Here is a 16902-nt window from a genome sequence, read left to right on the forward strand (position 1 = left end):
TAACATTTAAAGTCCATTAGAGAAAAGTGTGGCTGTATGTCTTTGCAGTGTTTGCTGTTTTGCTCTCTAACAGTGCCGGCTGAGAACTGACTGTCAGAATGTGGAATGGGTTGTATTTTGTTGCTTTCCCAGTATCCATACAATGCAACCCCTAACTTTGGAAGCTTTGTAACATGTTGACACATGTAAGAGAAGAGAGACTGACTGAAAATTTCATTGTGTTAAATAGTCAGCATGAAAGAGGAACATGAACGGTGGGATGAGGAGAGTGTCTTCATGGGCAGTAATGAGTGCCTTGTCTTGCCTGCGGTGCTAGCTGTGGCTTGTACCTACCAGCAAGTCTGTCCTCTGCAGCTAGTGACGTTCAAAACAAATGTTTTATCCCATACAGTTAGTTACCCAAATTGCATACTTGGAAAAAGGCAGACATGCTGCCTACAGACTTATTAAGAATGACACTGCTCAGTGGCTCTTTGCTGTGGCATTCATTTGAAAGCTTGGGGGGAATCCCCTAATGGTGTAAATTTAAAAGCTTACACCAGTGGAGGACCTGCCTCCTTCACATAAAGGCTCTGGTTCTTTAAAATTTAAGACGTAATACAGAAAATGCCTGAGGTAAGCTTCCTGCGCACCCAGTAGGCATCAAAGCTCTGTTTTGGGTCCCAGCTTGCTTCAGGAGTGGAAAACGTCTCAAGAGGGGAGAAATTCACAATGACAAGAGTAACCTGTGTCACAGGTGACAAAACGTGCTGTTGATGTGTCAGTGCTACAGATGGATGTTTTTAAAGGATGTTTCATGTGCTGTATTTATTATTAGCATAGGCAATGTTGATGTAAAAATAGGTTTAGTTTAAGTGTTAGTAAAAGTGAACACTTACCTTCTGTTCAGGTTTCACACCTAAACCTCCTTCACTTTTAAGCATGCTTCCAATTTCTGTAATAAAACATTGTAGCACAAGTTTTTTTTAACTTTCATGAGGCCTTTCTCTTGACAAGTGCCAGGATTTGGTTTTGTATTTGATATGTTTTGTATTTATACGTATTTAATTTTGGTTTTGTGTGGAGTTGTAATATCATTATAAAAGTGTATTTATTTTTGTACTTTATTTCATTCTCACCAGTCTTGCTTTTTACTTAAAGCATACTGCACAATAAACTTTAAATCTTTGAAAAGAACTGCATTTATTTTCTCGTTCTGGGTTGAAAAGCCACTTGCTGTGTAATTAGGAACAGGCAAACCCCCTGGTGCAAGGCTTCCCACCTCACGACTCGCTGCGATCCGTGCTGCTCCGTGACGGCCTTTTCACCTCTCCGCGAACAGTTCCGGCCGTGGCGTTACCCCGGGCAGCACTCAACGCGAGAGCCTGGAGAGGAACTTCCGCGGCCGCCCGGCGGCAGCAGGAGCGCGGCCCCGGCCCGTCACCGTCACCGTGCCGCCCCGCCGGCCGCCAGCTCTGAGGCGAGGCGTTCCCGCCGCGGGGCGGGGCGGCAAATGGCGGCGGAAGGCGCTGCCCGGCCGCGGCGTCACGTGATGGGAAGGCAAGATGGCTGCCTTCCCCTGGTGAGGCTGCGGGGGGAGCGGGTGGGTGTTGCCTGCCTCCGTCCCGGGAGCGGGCTGTGCTGCCCCGGCCTCGGAGGCGGCGCTGGGGGAGGCCAGGGCCGGGTGACGGGCTCTGAGGGGGCTGCGGGTTCCCGCGGCTGTGTGAGGGCGGCCGTCATCCTTGGTGCCCCTCGCAGTGGGGGCCGCGGTGCTGCGGCGGTGGCGGCTCGCAGGACGCCCGAACGTGCCGGCGGGGGAAGCCGCCCTGCTGAGCGGGGGCCGCGGGGCTGAGGAGCCCTCGCCCTGGGGACTGCTCCTTGCGGGGCGCGAGGCCGCTCAGCCAGAGGGGCTGGAACCTCCCCGAGTGGCGGGAGGGAGCCGGGGCGCGGGGTGCGGCCGGGGCGCGGGGGGCCGCCGCTCCGCCGGCTGGCAGCGCGGCCCGGCGCTCTCTTGGCGGCTGTCTGGAGAAATCTGCCGGCGCAGATCAGATTTATAACACGCTGCGTTCGCTGCGTGCGGTGCCGGGGCGGTGGCGCAGCTCTGCACCACGTTCCGTGGGGTTCCCACGCAGGAGCGGGCCCTCGGGTCCCTTTCGTGTTATTAATGTCTGGGCAAACTTGTATGTTTAATAAAAAGTGGAAATAATTCGTGGATATAGAAGTTTCACTGTTAATGAAACTATTCAAGGTTTTACAAACAAAATCACAGCTGTGGTTTTTAAAATAAATTCATTGGGGTACGAAATACTTTAAAACTTGAATTTATGTAGCTAAGAAATTGTGAGGGCATAAGATGGCTGTAATGCCTTGGTTGGCTCTTGGAACTGTTGCTGTTTACTTCGGGTGCAGTAATTTCAGTGGGATCTGCGTGTGTGGTCAGTGAACTTGCGGAAACTGAAAAGAATACATGTGACTGCAACTTCAGAATTTCTAGCAGTACCAAAATCTAACGAAAAACCAAGGACTGCAGCCACGAAGCAGAGCAGTAGGGATGCTGACAAACTGATTTTTGTGTAATGCAGCAGTGGGGTAGCAGGCTAATACGTAGGTCTGGTAGCACTGATGCACAAGTGGCTGTGCAGAAATAATGAACCAGAGTAAAATGTTTTAATGCATGTTTATCTGTAATATGGGAGATATTATCATGCTACAGGGTTCAGAAGAATGCTAACTATTTTTAATCATTGTTGGATGCTAATTTTAAAAAGGTGTTTTGCAGGCAAGAAGAAGTAGGTTGACAGTTTGGCAAGTGTTGAAGGCGTGGAGTGGTGGCAATTGCAGTGATGCTCGTGTGGGTAAAAAGGTTGAAAGCCACTGTTAAAAGAGCACCTGCAGGAAGGGGTGTATCTTGCAGTGTGCACTGGGGATGAAACCCCAGCTTGGCCCGAGTCTTATCTTTATTTACTCTTGGAAGTTGGCTGTGCTGCTGTGGCCAAGAAAGGAACGCTTAGTCTCCTTTCCCTGGAGAGTCCTAACACTTGTCTTCCGTGTTAGCTGTGTTACGAGCTCTCTTGTCTCTTGACTAGCCACATTGTAAGTGTACTTTTTACAGACATATTTGCAGGGTGAATAGCTCTTCTTTATTCCCACATGTATGAGACGTGTATACTTGCCCAGTGATACATGATAATTAGAGTGGGATTGATTTTTGGCCTGGGAGTGGTATGCCAAGTGTGAACTGTCAGTGACATCTTTCTTTGCTACTAGTTTGGAAATAACTGTAAAGGAGAGGTATGGAAATGCTGACAGAACTGTAACAGAGTAAAGAAATGTTATAATTAAACAGCCAGAAAGAGTCTGAAAGATTTTTCACCCAGATGCTAATTAACCCATGAAGCAAGTGAGCAAAGAGAGTCATTGAATCATGGGACTATTGAATCATTAGTGAATTAAAGAGACTAGTCATGTATACGGAAAAGGAGCTGGAGATCAAGAAAACAAAAGGAATAAGCATGTAGCTTTCACTGGACTCTTTCTCTTGCTCTGCTGTATCTTGTTAGATGTCAAAGCTTCTCCTTGGAGTAGCACAACTGTAATTAAACTAATTCTTAATATTTTTTTTAAATGAATCTGTTTTTTTTTTTGGGAGTACATAGTATCTCTGGAAGAACCGGCTGCTTAACACTGTTGAAATTCTTCCTAGTGAGCTAGATCTCTGAGTAGGAATGGAATTCTTTAAAGTTTGGATTAGTTTTTCTGGCAAAGATGTGTATTATGGGAGGGAAAGCTGTTTGTTTTCATTAGGAGTCTGATTAAAGAAATCTTTGTGTATCCACTGTTTCTACTCATTCAGCTGAGACCTTTGTGTGTGCTATAAACATTCTCAGGATCCTGAATGAAACAGGAAAGAAGAATTAGCTACTCTGTGTGTTTCAAAGACTAAAAAAGAAATGAAGAAGTTGTGAAGGGCAGAATGAGAGAAAACCTTTTCAAATATATTTTTCTAGTTTTTTTTGGATCTCTGCCTTAGTGCTTAACTGTTGTACTGTGCGATAGCTATGATGGCCGTTGTTTTAGGAAGCAGCTGTCCTATGTATTTTTGTGAGTTCATATTTTTTTGTCCCTTTTTAACCATTACTACTACTCCATACAATTAAAAGGAGTTAATTTCATATATTGATGTGTTGTCAAAGATATTAGAAAGCGTTTGTAACTCTTGAGTCTCTTTTGAAATTGTCTTCTGTTGCTAGTCAGGGAAGTTTTCATCCCCCTTTTTTGCCTTCCTACATTGTCAAAAGTGCTTTAAAAGCCTTTTTAAAATGTAAATTTATTTTTGAGCAATTAAAGCCAAGATGAATGGTCTGTTTTACAAAAAAGCAGCATCTTAAACTGTGATTGATAAATTAGTGTATGCTAATGTTAGTTCCTCGTGGCAACTAAGTTGTTTTACTCAGATACTTTTACTTCTGTTCTTTTCTGGATTCACATCTTCTTTTAATTAGAGATGGAGGCCATAGTTCTCACAGTTCTCTCTTAATATCAGATTCAAAATAAAACCTGAAATACATGTATTTTTTTGTTATTTCACTTAATGACATACGTAATCATCATAGGTGAGGCAAGGCTTTTTATACAGGGGCTTACCACAGTGCAAACATATGAGTACTGATAGTTTTTTTTCTTATAATTTGACTTTTGCAAGTTTTATTATGATTACAGTGAATAGATGCAAATAGATTTCTCAGGGAAGAGCTTTGCAGCTACACAAGTTAATCTGTGCAGTCCCTCATTATATCTGTGCGTGATCATTTGATTTCTTCCCTTGTGTTTTCATACTTACCTTTTTCCTTTACTCTGACTGTTCAGTTTGAAACATGTGTTTAATAATCTCCATCACCCTGTCACGTATACAAATGCTTGGTTAAATTGCCCTTTTGATGTCCACTGGAATGGAAGAGAATCTAGCTGTAAAGGCAGAATACAGTTCAATGGCTGAAAGTAAAATTTCTTCAGTTTTAGTTTTATGCATCTCAGTAGGAGGAGAAATTTTGGTCTTTACATTGACTTTTCAACGTTTATTTCTTTGTAAATATACCTGCATCTATATAGACGTGGGATATGTTTCTCTATTTGTGTGTGATTATTTGTATGCGTATATATTTTCCCTTTACTCTTGCTTTTTAAGGCACGCGAGATCGAGAAGCTATGTTTCAGAATTTGAAGTGTGCAAACTGGAATCTGTACCCTTGGATTTTGGTGACTACCATCCACTGAAACCCATTACAGTGAGTTTCTTTTTGTGCTTTTGGAAAATGAATGCATATTAAAACCAATCATGTTCCTCTTTTTACTTCTGTTCCTTTAAAATTAAAAGGCTTTGAAGTTGGTGGTACTAGTGCAGTTGCTTTCTATATTAGTGGCCTGATATTTTAGAGGCGTGAAGGTTTGTTCTCTTTGTCCTTTACAGAAGTTTGCTGGTGCTGTCATGTGTCAAAAACAGTCTCTTTCTGACAAATACAGTGTTCCAGCTTGTGAGTTTTCCTGGTTGCATTAAATGCTGAATAATGGATAAGTTTAAAATCAAATTGCTGCATTACAAATAACCTGCATAATTGCTTGATGTAAGATTTGTTTTCAGGTTAACTTCCAGTCAGCTGTATGCTTTAAAACATTTATAATTTCTTTAATGTATGAGGCTTTTAAAAATCTGGATGTACAAAAATATCCAGCTTCAAAGAGACGATAGTAATATGCTAATGAATGATAAATGGACAGCAGTTTCTACTTAGGAAGGTCAGTAGGGAGGCAAGACAGAGGCCTTAGAAATAGATTTGATGCTCCAGGCTTGAGTATCATAGAAGAAAAGTGAAGATGAGACAGAGGAACTCAAACAGCAAGAAAGAGGTTGGAGGAGAGGGAGAAAAACAATAAAATAGAGGAGAGGTACTAGAAAGAAATTTAGAGTGGTTGTTGTTCAATTCTAGGTCTACAGAACTGTGAAGGAAGAAAAGAAAAAGTAATGGAAATGCTCTTGAAGAGTGCCTCCAGATTCATGGGAAAAGGAGGTGCTTCAATTTAAATGCAGATGCTCATACCAAAGAGTTCCTTTTGTTGGTCCTTGCTTTAATTGCAACAGCACGATTTATGTAGCACACATTTTGATGATTTATTAAAGAAAATAGGGGGAAGAGAAAGCTTTTTCATTTGACAGTTTTGAACTTTTCTTTTAGGTTACTGAATCCAAGACCAAGAAAATGAGCCGGAAAGGAAGTACTTCTTCTACCTCCTCTTCTTCTTCTAGTTCTATAATGGATCCATTGAGCAGTGTATTGGATGGTACCGATCCTTTGTCATTATTTGCAGCAGCTGCAGATCCTGTGACTACTGCTGCTGCCACGGTAACACTGGAGGCAATTAACTAAATAAAATAAAAAAAACCAAACCAAAACAAAGCCAACTCTGAATGAAATATATTTATCTCACCAGTTAGGTTAATGCAAATAGGAAATATACTGTATTCATAGAATAATATATTCTTTTTTTATTTACCTATTTTTATCTGGTTCATGTTGACATGTTTATTTAAATATGGATTTTTGTTTTAATATTGCAACTTTTGGAAGGATCAGTTAGCACTCAAAACATTAGGTTGACCTTTATCAGCCTTCTCTTTTTTTTCCAGATTTGTATTTAACATTTGCACTCGTACTCTCCTCGTAGGATGGCACACGAAAGAAACGAGATAGGGATGACAACTCAGCAGTAGGAAGTGACTTTGAACCATGGTCAAGCAAACGCGGTGAAATCCTTGCTAGATACACAACAACGGAGAAGCTCTCTATTGTAAGTGACAGCTTCTCCAGTTTTATTTATTTGCGCTAGTCCTTTCATGGATTTTGGATGTTGCTGTTTTGTAAATATTTCATGAGTAAATACTGGTCCTCTAAATTTCAGTTTTAATATTGTAGAAAGCTGTACCACCAGATCTCACTTCTAATGATTGTTTTGGAGTTGAGTCCAAAAGTCTTAGAAGCAATCGCTTTGTCTTTTTGCAACAATACAAATAACTTCTGGTTTTATGTCTACTTCTGAATGATTAGAGGCTTAATTAGCAGTGTAATTACTCTGTGCATTCTTGGAATTCTAGCAAGTACATGTTTTCTAAAAGTCTGCTTTTTCTGTTTCTTCACAGAATCTGTACATGGGATCTGAAAAAGGTAAGAAGTTGCTTTAACAGTAACAGATTTTGCTTGAGGGTAGGGTACAGTGACAGGTTTGTGGTCAAGAATAGCTGAAATGTGTTTTCCTGTCGTCTCTGGTTCTGACATATGGTTGGATCTGTATTTTTTTGGTGAATAAGACTTCTGCTGGATTTTTACTTAAAATAATTATTGCAAACAAACCACCCAACCCCCAGTTCTTCTCTTTCTGTAGGCTAATGAATTTGTGACTGTGTTATGGAAGGAAATGGAATTCACTGCATTCCACTGTAGCTTAAAACTGTCTTCCGTTTAAAGTGAGCAATAATGTTTTGAGGATCCTGTTTATCAGCTCTTCTGCTTGCTGGAAGAAAGCAAAAAAGTCCCTTGGGAACTTGTTCAGTTATTCTCTTTACATGAATGTGAAATGATTTCAACTGTATGCTGAGTGTTCAAAAAAGAACCAAATGTTAAATATTTTATCATGTTTTCTAGTGAAGCAAATCTGGGCTAAGTAGTCATGGCTGATTGCATAGTAAACCAGAATTTTTATATATGAGTAAACAAGCAGTGTTTCAGCTTCTGCAAAAATACGAAATACCTTTTTGGAATGAGAATGGCCAAACATTGAAACAAGATGTCCATAGAGAGTGTGACATCTCCATCCTTAGATATTGTTAAATTAACTGGATATATAACCCTGTGCAACATGTTGTAACTTCAATATTGGACCTGCTCTGAGGAGGAGAGTTGGACACAGACCTCCCTAGGAGTTTCTAACCTAAACTATCCTATGGTTCTAGCCAGTGGTTCTTTCCTTACCAGCAAAACTTCCAAGAAAATCCATTTATATTCAGTTTTGCTTACTTGTCATTGCCTGTTCAAAGTGAATGAACTGTAGGTGTTTAAATGTGTGTCTTAGAGAATAGTCACCAAATGAATCAAACCACTTTTCTTCTCTCATGGAAGCTGACTAGTTGTCTGAGTCTGTCAAGGTCCTTCAAGTTTGTTTCTCTTCAGAAGTCCAACTGTTTAAATGTTAAAGAAACTCAACGATATAATTCTTTACAGGAAAAGCTACAACTACTGGCTCGGCAGTTTCTGAAAAAGTGAGGACAAGGTTAGAAGAACTGGATGATCTGGAAGAGGTGAGAAAGTTTTCTGATCCAATTACATCACCATTTAGAAAGTGAAATAAATTTGCGAAATAAAAAGCTTTTATAAAATCTTTTAAAAAGGTCCTGATTCTTCATGTGCTTATGCAGTACTTTGATAAATATATACTTTCCATGGGACTTCTCTAGTAATTTCAGTCTTTATTGTTATAGAATTCAGGCAGAATCATATTTTTGTATCACTAGAAATTGTGATTCGAAAATTCACCTCATCTACCGATGTGGATTTACCTTGGTACTGTTCATGGTCTGCAGCTGCCATAAAACCTCGTGGAGCCTGGTAGTCTTAACACCTGATAATTTTGTTTGCGCCTGTTGCAGAAGCTGCGTGCTGTCTACCTGAGCTTAGTTAAAGTTACATTGTGTGCTTGATAGAAATACTGAGTACTCAAGTTATTTCTCAAACTGCAGTATTTTACTGAGCAAAGATGAGATGTTCCATAACTTTTCTCAAACCTGAATTGTTGGGGTACTGCTAGAATTGTTTTGGGTAGTGTTGTTTTGAAACCTTTGCCTGTTCACTAACTTCAGGTTGCCTGTTGCCTGAGCCAGCACAGTTCTAATAGTTGCATATGACAAATAAAGGATTGGATTCTGTTAGTAGAAAAATCAAGTATCCTTTATCATAAGGAAATATGTAACCCTTTGTGAAACTGTAATTGCATTTGCATGTTATCTCTTCATCTGTGATTGTTTTTACTGATGGTTGTTTCTAGACTGTCAGATGTTATGAAATCTGTTCTGTAATGTAGCTTAGTAAACTCATCAAACCAGTCCTGAAGGCAGTTTTTAATGTCACTCATACTTCTACTGAAGACTGTTCCAGAACCACCTTCTAATTTTTCTAAATGCATTTTTACTCACTTTGTTCCTGTGTCAGTTTGGTTCTAAAGCTTAAACAATTATTTCTGCTTCCAGTGTTTCACTAGTTCATTTTTGATACGTAATCTTTTTATAAGGTCTGTAAAATCTTCAGGAAAACAGATCACTAGAATGCTCTGATATGGAGCATGAAATGAAGATAGTTCTGTGTTCTTACTGAGGGCACAGCCAGATTTTTCTTGCTGTCCACATGTTTCTTAGGGCATTGCTGGTAAAACGTTTCATTTCTCTCTGATGCTGCTTCTACATAGGTGCTAGAATGCTTACGTATAGTGTTAGTGCACTAATTATACCATGAGTAAAATACCACTGAAAGAGCTTGGCATTTCTGACCTCACAGACAACTTTCTTTGGGTACCAGCATGTATGTCTCTTGAAAAACAAAGCAACTGTTTGATTGTGATGCAATCCTGTGCTAAACACCTGCAATATTGATACTGCAAAGGTAAGAAGGGAAAAATAGGGAATTCCGTAATAAGTTTTGTGGTTTTTTTTGTCTCTCCCCACGGTTATTTGACTGTGTAATAATGGCACTCTCCTTCCTTCCTTCCCTCCCTCTCTTATTAAGTAGGCTTGTGTTTTCTTGCCAGGGGTCGCAGAAGGAGCTGTTGAATTTGACTCAGCAGGATTACATGAACCGAATTGAAGAACTGAACCAGTCTTTAAAGGATGCTTGGTCCTCTGATCAGAAAGTAAAAGCTCTGAAAATAGTCATCCAGGTCAGTTTTACATTTTTGTTCTGTACACAAATGATGAGTTTGGTGTGGCTTGTCTGATTTCTTTCTTGGGGAGAGGAGGGTTTCTATTATTTTTTCTCTTATTTTCTTCTATTCTTCACTGAAACTCATTTCTTTATGACTTCTGACAACAGTTGGATTTTTAACTTTGTTGTTGTGTATTGAGTTTGACTAGGGTATGTGGGATGGAATTCTCATTAAAGAGAGTGGCCAAATGACAGATAAGGAAATTTTACCTGGTACGGGGTAATAGAATAAATAACGTGTAGTGATATCAGCTCCTCATAGGGCATGCAATTTCCTTTCCTCTCCTCTTCCCTTCCAGCCCCTTGCTCCCCACCCCAAATAATATCAGAATAGTTTTTTGAATGTCAGTGTTTTCCCATCCAGACTTACTAAGGCAATTGAATAATCTGACTCAGGACCCTAGCAAGCTACAGAAAACAACTCCAGATTTTTTAACTGTGTGTATTTTGCTGCTGTTGTTTGAGCTTGTCCCAGTCTTCCTCTGGCTCATTTAGGGTGATTGGCTTTGAGGGGGACAGGGGGAAATAGGACAATTAAATGCTCTTTTGTTTGGCTTGGCCCTCAAAAAAGGCCAGAGGCAGAGTGCATCAGAGGACAGAGGAGATAATGACATCCTTAAAAGCTGTAAAACTGATGTAATGCTAATAGTCATCAAGTGGGGTTATATAAAGTCAGGGTTTATTTTTTTTTTTTGTCATGCTCGATACTCTTGTGAAGCTGTTTGCAGTAATTTCAGCTTAAATTGTGGTAAAGACAATAAAGGAAATGAAATATAAATGAAGTGAGATCAAAAAATAATATGTGACCTAGGGTGACTACTGTTCTATTGTAATACTATGAAATCAGCACTATTATTCTTTTTAAAAAAATCCATATATAGCATTGTGAAGTTTGAATATTTTAGTGAGAGAGAATTCAGTATTAAGTCTTTGGATGAGAGAAAAGGGGCACAGATGTGCTGTATTTACAGTGCATTGTATTTACAGTGTATTTACAGTGTCTGACATGCAGTGATAATCTACATGCTAATACTTTCAGGTATTCTTTTACAAATGGTTTCACAAACAGTTTTGAAGTAATGTAGTATCTAAGATGGGATTCAGTGCTTTCTTTTAGGAAAGTAGTATCAAAATTGCATGTTTATCTGTCTTAAAGTGATGTCTAGGTGTTCACTTTGCATTTCAACTTCGTGCTGCAAACGCTCATTGTTAATGTTGAAAGACTGGGTAAGAATGAAATAGGCATTTGGGTTAACATGAAGAAAACAATTTTCGTAAAGTAGACTGCAAGTACCTAATAATAATTCTATACTTAGAAAGCAGGATAGAGTAGAAACCTGACTGAACTTTCCTGGTTGTGGTTCTTCCTAGTAAATAACATGACTTTAAGAATGTTGTATCTTCTAAAAGAATTAAGCAGTTTTCTTGACATCAGACTGTGATTATGTTCATAGTCTGTGATTATTGTCATCGCATACTGATTAGTGTGCAATAGGATGATTAAGTTTGGCCTTTTTTTTGGGTTGTTATTTTCAGAAATGTATACTGGGCTGGAAGAAGAAATTTTAATTTGAATACTAGAATTATCTTGATTTAAGAACTAATGATGCAATTACATAACATCTTTCGTTTGGACATTGAGGATGAAACTGTCATTCTCTGCACAAGAGTTTGAGTTTGACGTGCAGGAAGAGTTCTGGTTATTAAGGCAGGGTCTGAATTTACAGCATGTGAATTCCTCAAGTGCCATTTCACAAGATACTTTACTTGTCAAGATGGAATAAGCTAAGCTACTTAGAGTAAGCTGAAGTAAGTTGATTATGTATGTGAGCTCTAAGAAAAGTGATAATTAAGTGTTCATGGTACATGTAGGTCGTAAACAGCTACTGAATTACCATTCTTTGAAGGTGACTGACTTACCACCAAGTAGGGAAGATTCTGCTTTGGTTGTAAGATGTGAATGTTCTCGCCTGTCTTTCTGGTGAACTTAAGTTCCTCTCTGATAGACTAAGTGTGGTCCTCATTTAAGCATGTTAAAACGTTATGATTTCCTTGTTTAAACAAAGCAATATTGTGGGGTATCAGATTGCTTCCTGGATTTTTGGAATGAAAACTTGAACTTTATTTATTCCATTGAGACTGAAGAACCCTCTCTCCTGATGAAGGAGAGAGAAGGGTCAGATCACAGACAATACTGTACTTATCAGTCTTGAGGTCAAAGGCCGCATTTGGCTCAAGCAGGAAGGAGGTGGGTTTCTCTCCCAGTCAGTCATTTGCCTTTTTTCTTCAGGTGGAAGTTGATTTTTTGTGAATAAACTTCTGCCAAAGTTTTTGACTCCAGTTTAGTCTGCAGTTTTTGCACCATCCTGGAAAACAAAAGTGTAGCTTAATTAGATATCTTAAAAATATCTTCATTCCTCAATGTGTATTTTGAATTCATATCATAAATGGCATTCAATGATACTAGAACTAAGTTAGCTAATGTGTTTTCAAATGTGACTTTGTACCAGCCATTGTTATAGTCCAGATGCCACGATCGTGTTGGGTGCCTGGGGGTGGTGATGGATTACCGATTCCTCCCTGGAGCTGCCTATGGACCAGCTGGCCTGTTTCCAAAATGTTTAAACTAGTTATGTGAGCTGCAAAGATGTGTTGAAAAGCTCATTAGCTGAACTTTTAAAATTGTTTCTTAATTTAGTCTATATCAAATTTTGTGTTTGATATGGATGCTTAGAGAGATGATGAGAAGCTGAAAAATGCCCTTAAAAAAAGTTGGTTTAGAAAAATGCCTTTTTATGCTTCTTCTGGGAGAGAATTTGTCTTGTCTGAACAAATGCATAGATCTGCATGGTCAGCTGAAATTCTGCATTGTAGATTTACTTGCATAAAGGAAAAACAGGTCTGTGACTAGTTCTGCTGGAAATGAACAATAACCTGAAAAATACGAGTACCATGATGTGCTATGTTAGAGGTTCTTGAGCTTTTTTGCTGGATAGTTCATGTTGATTCTTTCCATCTGTAGCTATTCGTCTGTTCCAGCCTGTCTGGAGTAAAAACACAAACTTGCATTGTCTTCTAAAAATGTTTCTTTCTTTTTTTGTTTTTTTTCCTTCTAGTGTTCTAAGCTTCTTTCAGATGCAACAGTAATCCAGTTTTATCCAAGTAAATTTGTTCTAATTACAGATATCCTTGATACTTTTGGTAAGTACCTAATGTGCCAGACTTTATACACAATTTTTAATAAGATGAAATTATTTTTTTGTAATGTTAGAAAACGCCAAACTTATCCAAAAAGTGCTGAAATGACTCTCAGTTTTAACACAGAGTATTTCCAACATGAACATTTGGACAGTAGAGGTATAAATGTGGTATATAATTGTTCAAAAACTCTTATGAGTGAAGTTTTTACAATAAAAATATTTTATTTTGTAGTTCTATGCTTTATGTATATCTAGCACAAAACCATTGGAAAAATCATTATCTCTGCATTTTTAAATTTAAAACACACTGTCGTTATTGTGAAAATATTTTAGTTTTGGCACCTCTTGACTTGATATTTCATTCTATTTATATTTGAAGAATAGAAGTCAGAAAGCTTTCTTTAGCTGAATATGGACTATAAAGTGATAAAAATGTAGTTACTGCATTTTTTAATCTATTTTTATAATTTTTGTAATTAATTGAAATTGTCACCCACTTCATACGATTCTCTTGGTTTTCTGCCATGTTATGAAAAAGATTTATGACAGCGTTCAAAGTCGAAGGGTATTTTGATTTCAGCAGGATATGCTATGACATAGATCCAATTGTTTTTTCAGGTCTTGCTTCCTCTTTGTGCTCTTTCCTACTTAGCGAAAGTTGCTGAAGATAACATAATACCTGAACTCGGCAAAGACAGGACACCAGCTGTCCTTTCCTGGCCTGGGAGAAATCTGACCTGTGTGCTACTTCTGCTCTTAAGGGAGCCAGAACGAGTTTTTTTATAGTGTGTGAAATGCTAAATTCAGATTTAACATTTCAGCCTCACTAGAGGGCAGTGTAACGTTACTGTTTGAGGAAGGTTTTTTCCAGCTAATTTCAATGTATCTTGGAGAGGAAACCTCTGTATTAACATTTAGATGATCTTAAAGGTCCCTTCCAACCCAAACCATTCTATGATTCTATGTTTTGGTGTTTTACAGTTCATTAGTTTGTTATGAATAATTTTTTAATTTTTTTTTTTTTAAACAGGGAAACTAGTGTATGAAAGAATTCTGTCAATGTGCGTGGACAATCGTGTCACTCTGCCAGGTAACTTCACGTTTGTTTCTACTGAGCTACTGGGAAAAATCATGTCTGAGCTAACTTGAGAAAGGTTAAACAGGACCCATGCTACTGTATCTCCTATGGAAAAAGTTCTGATTTGAATCTAGTAATTTTTGGTTTTTAACAGAGTAAAATCCATTGCTTATAGCTTCCATCATTCACAGTGTTTATGCAAGTTTACATTTTAGCTGTGAAGAATATACCTAAGGTATAATAAAACGTGATGAACGAAGACTTTTTCCTTTTTTTTTTTTCTTGGCATATGCTGTTTTCTGAAAGTAAAACAAAACAAAGTTGGACAAGAACTCCCGTGGTCCTAGATGAGAAAGAATGTCTTCCTGTACTTAGTCAGCATCTAGTGTGTGGCTTCTTTAGTCTTGGAAGTTGGAAACTTTATTGTGGAGCAGGAGCTTCTCACCTTCTGGGAGCAGGGATGGGAAAGCACTGGTATTTTAAAACTGTTTCACAAGGAGTTCATAAACACACATTCACAGCAGAAGCTTTATCACTGAGAGAAGAGGGACCCATCCTTCCCAACCATCTTGCCTCAGACTGGGGTTGATCCCAAGAAGCTCACTTCTGCCTTGTGCTGCAGGCAACCTAGAGAAAGAGGAGGCAGTTAGCCATGCAACTACATGCCTGCCTGACCAGAGCACTGTCCCCCTAACCCATCTGTTCCGTCCTGGGGTGGCAGCTTTTTGCTGCTGGCAGCTGACACAAATAGTCCCAGAGCTCATGAGCTGCAGCGTTAGATGTTTAGTGTACAAAAACAAGTCTTCTGTCAGCGTTCAAGATTTCCTACTTCTTGCAATATGGTTTTGAATAATATTATTTAAAAATTGTATTAGTCTTTTAAAGTAAAGAATTTCAGGGCTTAAATTTCTTTATATGTATGTATTTGTTATAGATTTATATACATGTATTCATTATAGATTCTTTTTTTTTTTTACAATTTCTGCTTTTGTGGGGAGGCAGAGGTGAGATTTCTAAGTAGCGGATCTGAGATTAGCTGTGAGCGCTTCACTTCAGCTTTTGAAACGTTACTTGATGTGAGATGGAAGCTTTAGTCTCTTCTTGCTGTGCGTGTACTTGGCTCTTCCTGCTGCGCCGGGGAGCTGAGAAGCAAACTTACTGCCTAGTTTATTCTGATGAGCCTAATTTCCTGTTGAAAGAGAATAGGATTTTAAACCTAGAATGAAAAGTAACTTGTTTCCACAAAGAATGTAACTATTTCTGGATGGTTTTTGTTTTTTTTTTTTTTTTCCCCAGATAATTTTTCACCGGAGAGTGTTAATGATACTGCTAAAGAAACTTGCTTAAACTGGTTTTTCAAGATTGCTTCAATCAGAGAACTCATTCCCAGATTGTATCCTTGTCAAATGAGACTCTCGGAGTGTGACTGTGGGTTTTTCGTAGACTTTTCCAAAACCAAATGTGTTTGTTTCAATAAAACCCACAGCAATCTGATGTTTATACTGACATTGTTTTGTTTGTTTCAGGCTGTATGTTTTGAATTTAATTTAGAGTCATGTTTCTAGTAAACTGAGTGCTGAATTGTTGGATATGAGCAGCATGGCAGCGATGAAGTAGAGTTGATGTGTGAAAACTTTTGAAAAAGTAAAAATCTTGTAGATGAATTGTAAAAATCAACTAAGTGTTGTGAGGTTAATTACAGAAGGCCTTGAAATAGTTCATTCAATGTGTATTTGGTATGTAAGTTTGGTTTTGTGTTTTTAAACGGCATGTATGTTAGTTTTGTTCCTTAACTTGGTTTCATTTTAGTTATGTGGAAGCAGCAATACTGAAGTGCAATAAGTTCCTATCCAAAACGTAAGAGTAAATGTTAAATATGGGAAGAAGGGAATGGGCAGGCTTGTGAACTAATTTAAGGAGATAAGCATGCAAGTTCTGTGATTAATGGTGGATAGGATCTCAATTGATCTGAGAAGAAGCAGTACTGAAAGGTTTTGGAGTTTTTAGTGAGAATGCCATGGAAAAAATTCAAGGTGAACTGTGATACAATTTGAAATGCAATACTGTTTGCAGTTTTGGAATATATGTATAATTGTGATATCAGGAGTTTTCAAATTAAAAACCAGTGGCTTCAGATTGTTGAGATGAGGAGTGTGGCAGAAAGACCGGATAGAAAACTGAAAGGAATATATTGATGTGTTGTATTGCTAGAGACAGAGCTGGAGAAACAATGTAGGAGCAGTGAACCATTATCTATGGAAAATTTTGGTATAAGCTTCTTATGTTGCCAAACAGTGCCACTTGCTGAGCTGAAAATGTTTCTTCACGTGTTCTCATCCTTTTTCAGTTATATTTTGAAATGACTGTTTTAAGCCGAATTGCTACTCTAGTGACAACTTCATTATCCTTAAAAAGCAGTTCTTTCACTGGAATTGATGGGTCTCATCTCCAGGCACTAGTACAGCTCTGTCAAAAAGGACCTGTGGGAAAATAAGACATACAAATAGTTCTGCTTTAAGCAGCTACTTTATTCACATTGAATTACAGCCCTCCTATAGCTCTGCTGTTCCTCCAAACTGGAGGAGGAGTTTTTTAATTCTGCTTGTCTTTTACAAGCCAAGCATCC

General features: G+C 38.6%; 1 protein-coding gene across 5 annotated transcripts in view; it reads left to right on the forward strand.

Moving 5' to 3' along the window:
• Positions 1-1534: 1534 nt before the first annotated feature.
• The window catches only part of VPS35L (VPS35 endosomal protein sorting factor like), a 56048-nt gene continuing 40680 nt past the window's right edge, over positions 1535-16902 (forward strand). For 4 of the 5 annotated variants that reach the window (XM_086622248.1, XM_086622249.1, XM_086622250.1 and 1 more), the window contains exons 1-11: positions 1535-1561; positions 5165-5264; positions 6210-6377; positions 6700-6822; positions 7172-7196; positions 8250-8326; positions 9826-9954; positions 13115-13199; positions 14229-14288; positions 15573-15669; positions 16086-16133. In XM_086622248.1, coding sequence (XP_086478374.1) covers positions 1545-1561; positions 5165-5264; positions 6210-6377; positions 6700-6822; positions 7172-7196; positions 8250-8326; positions 9826-9954; positions 13115-13199; positions 14229-14288; positions 15573-15669; positions 16086-16133 — 929 coding nt within the window. In that variant the 5' untranslated portion in view covers positions 1535-1544. Of the gene's footprint in view, positions 1562-5164; positions 5265-6209; positions 6378-6699; positions 6823-7171; positions 7197-8249; positions 8327-9825; positions 9955-13114; positions 13200-14228; positions 14289-15572; positions 15670-16085; positions 16134-16902 lie in introns of those variants that run through there. The other variant, XM_086622251.1, reaches the window with a different exon arrangement.

This window comes from Tauraco erythrolophus, chromosome 17, assembly GCF_009769465.1.
Source record: "Tauraco erythrolophus isolate bTauEry1 chromosome 17, bTauEry1.pri, whole genome shotgun sequence".
NCBI classification, from domain to species: Eukaryota; Metazoa; Chordata; class Aves; order Musophagiformes; family Musophagidae; genus Tauraco; species Tauraco erythrolophus.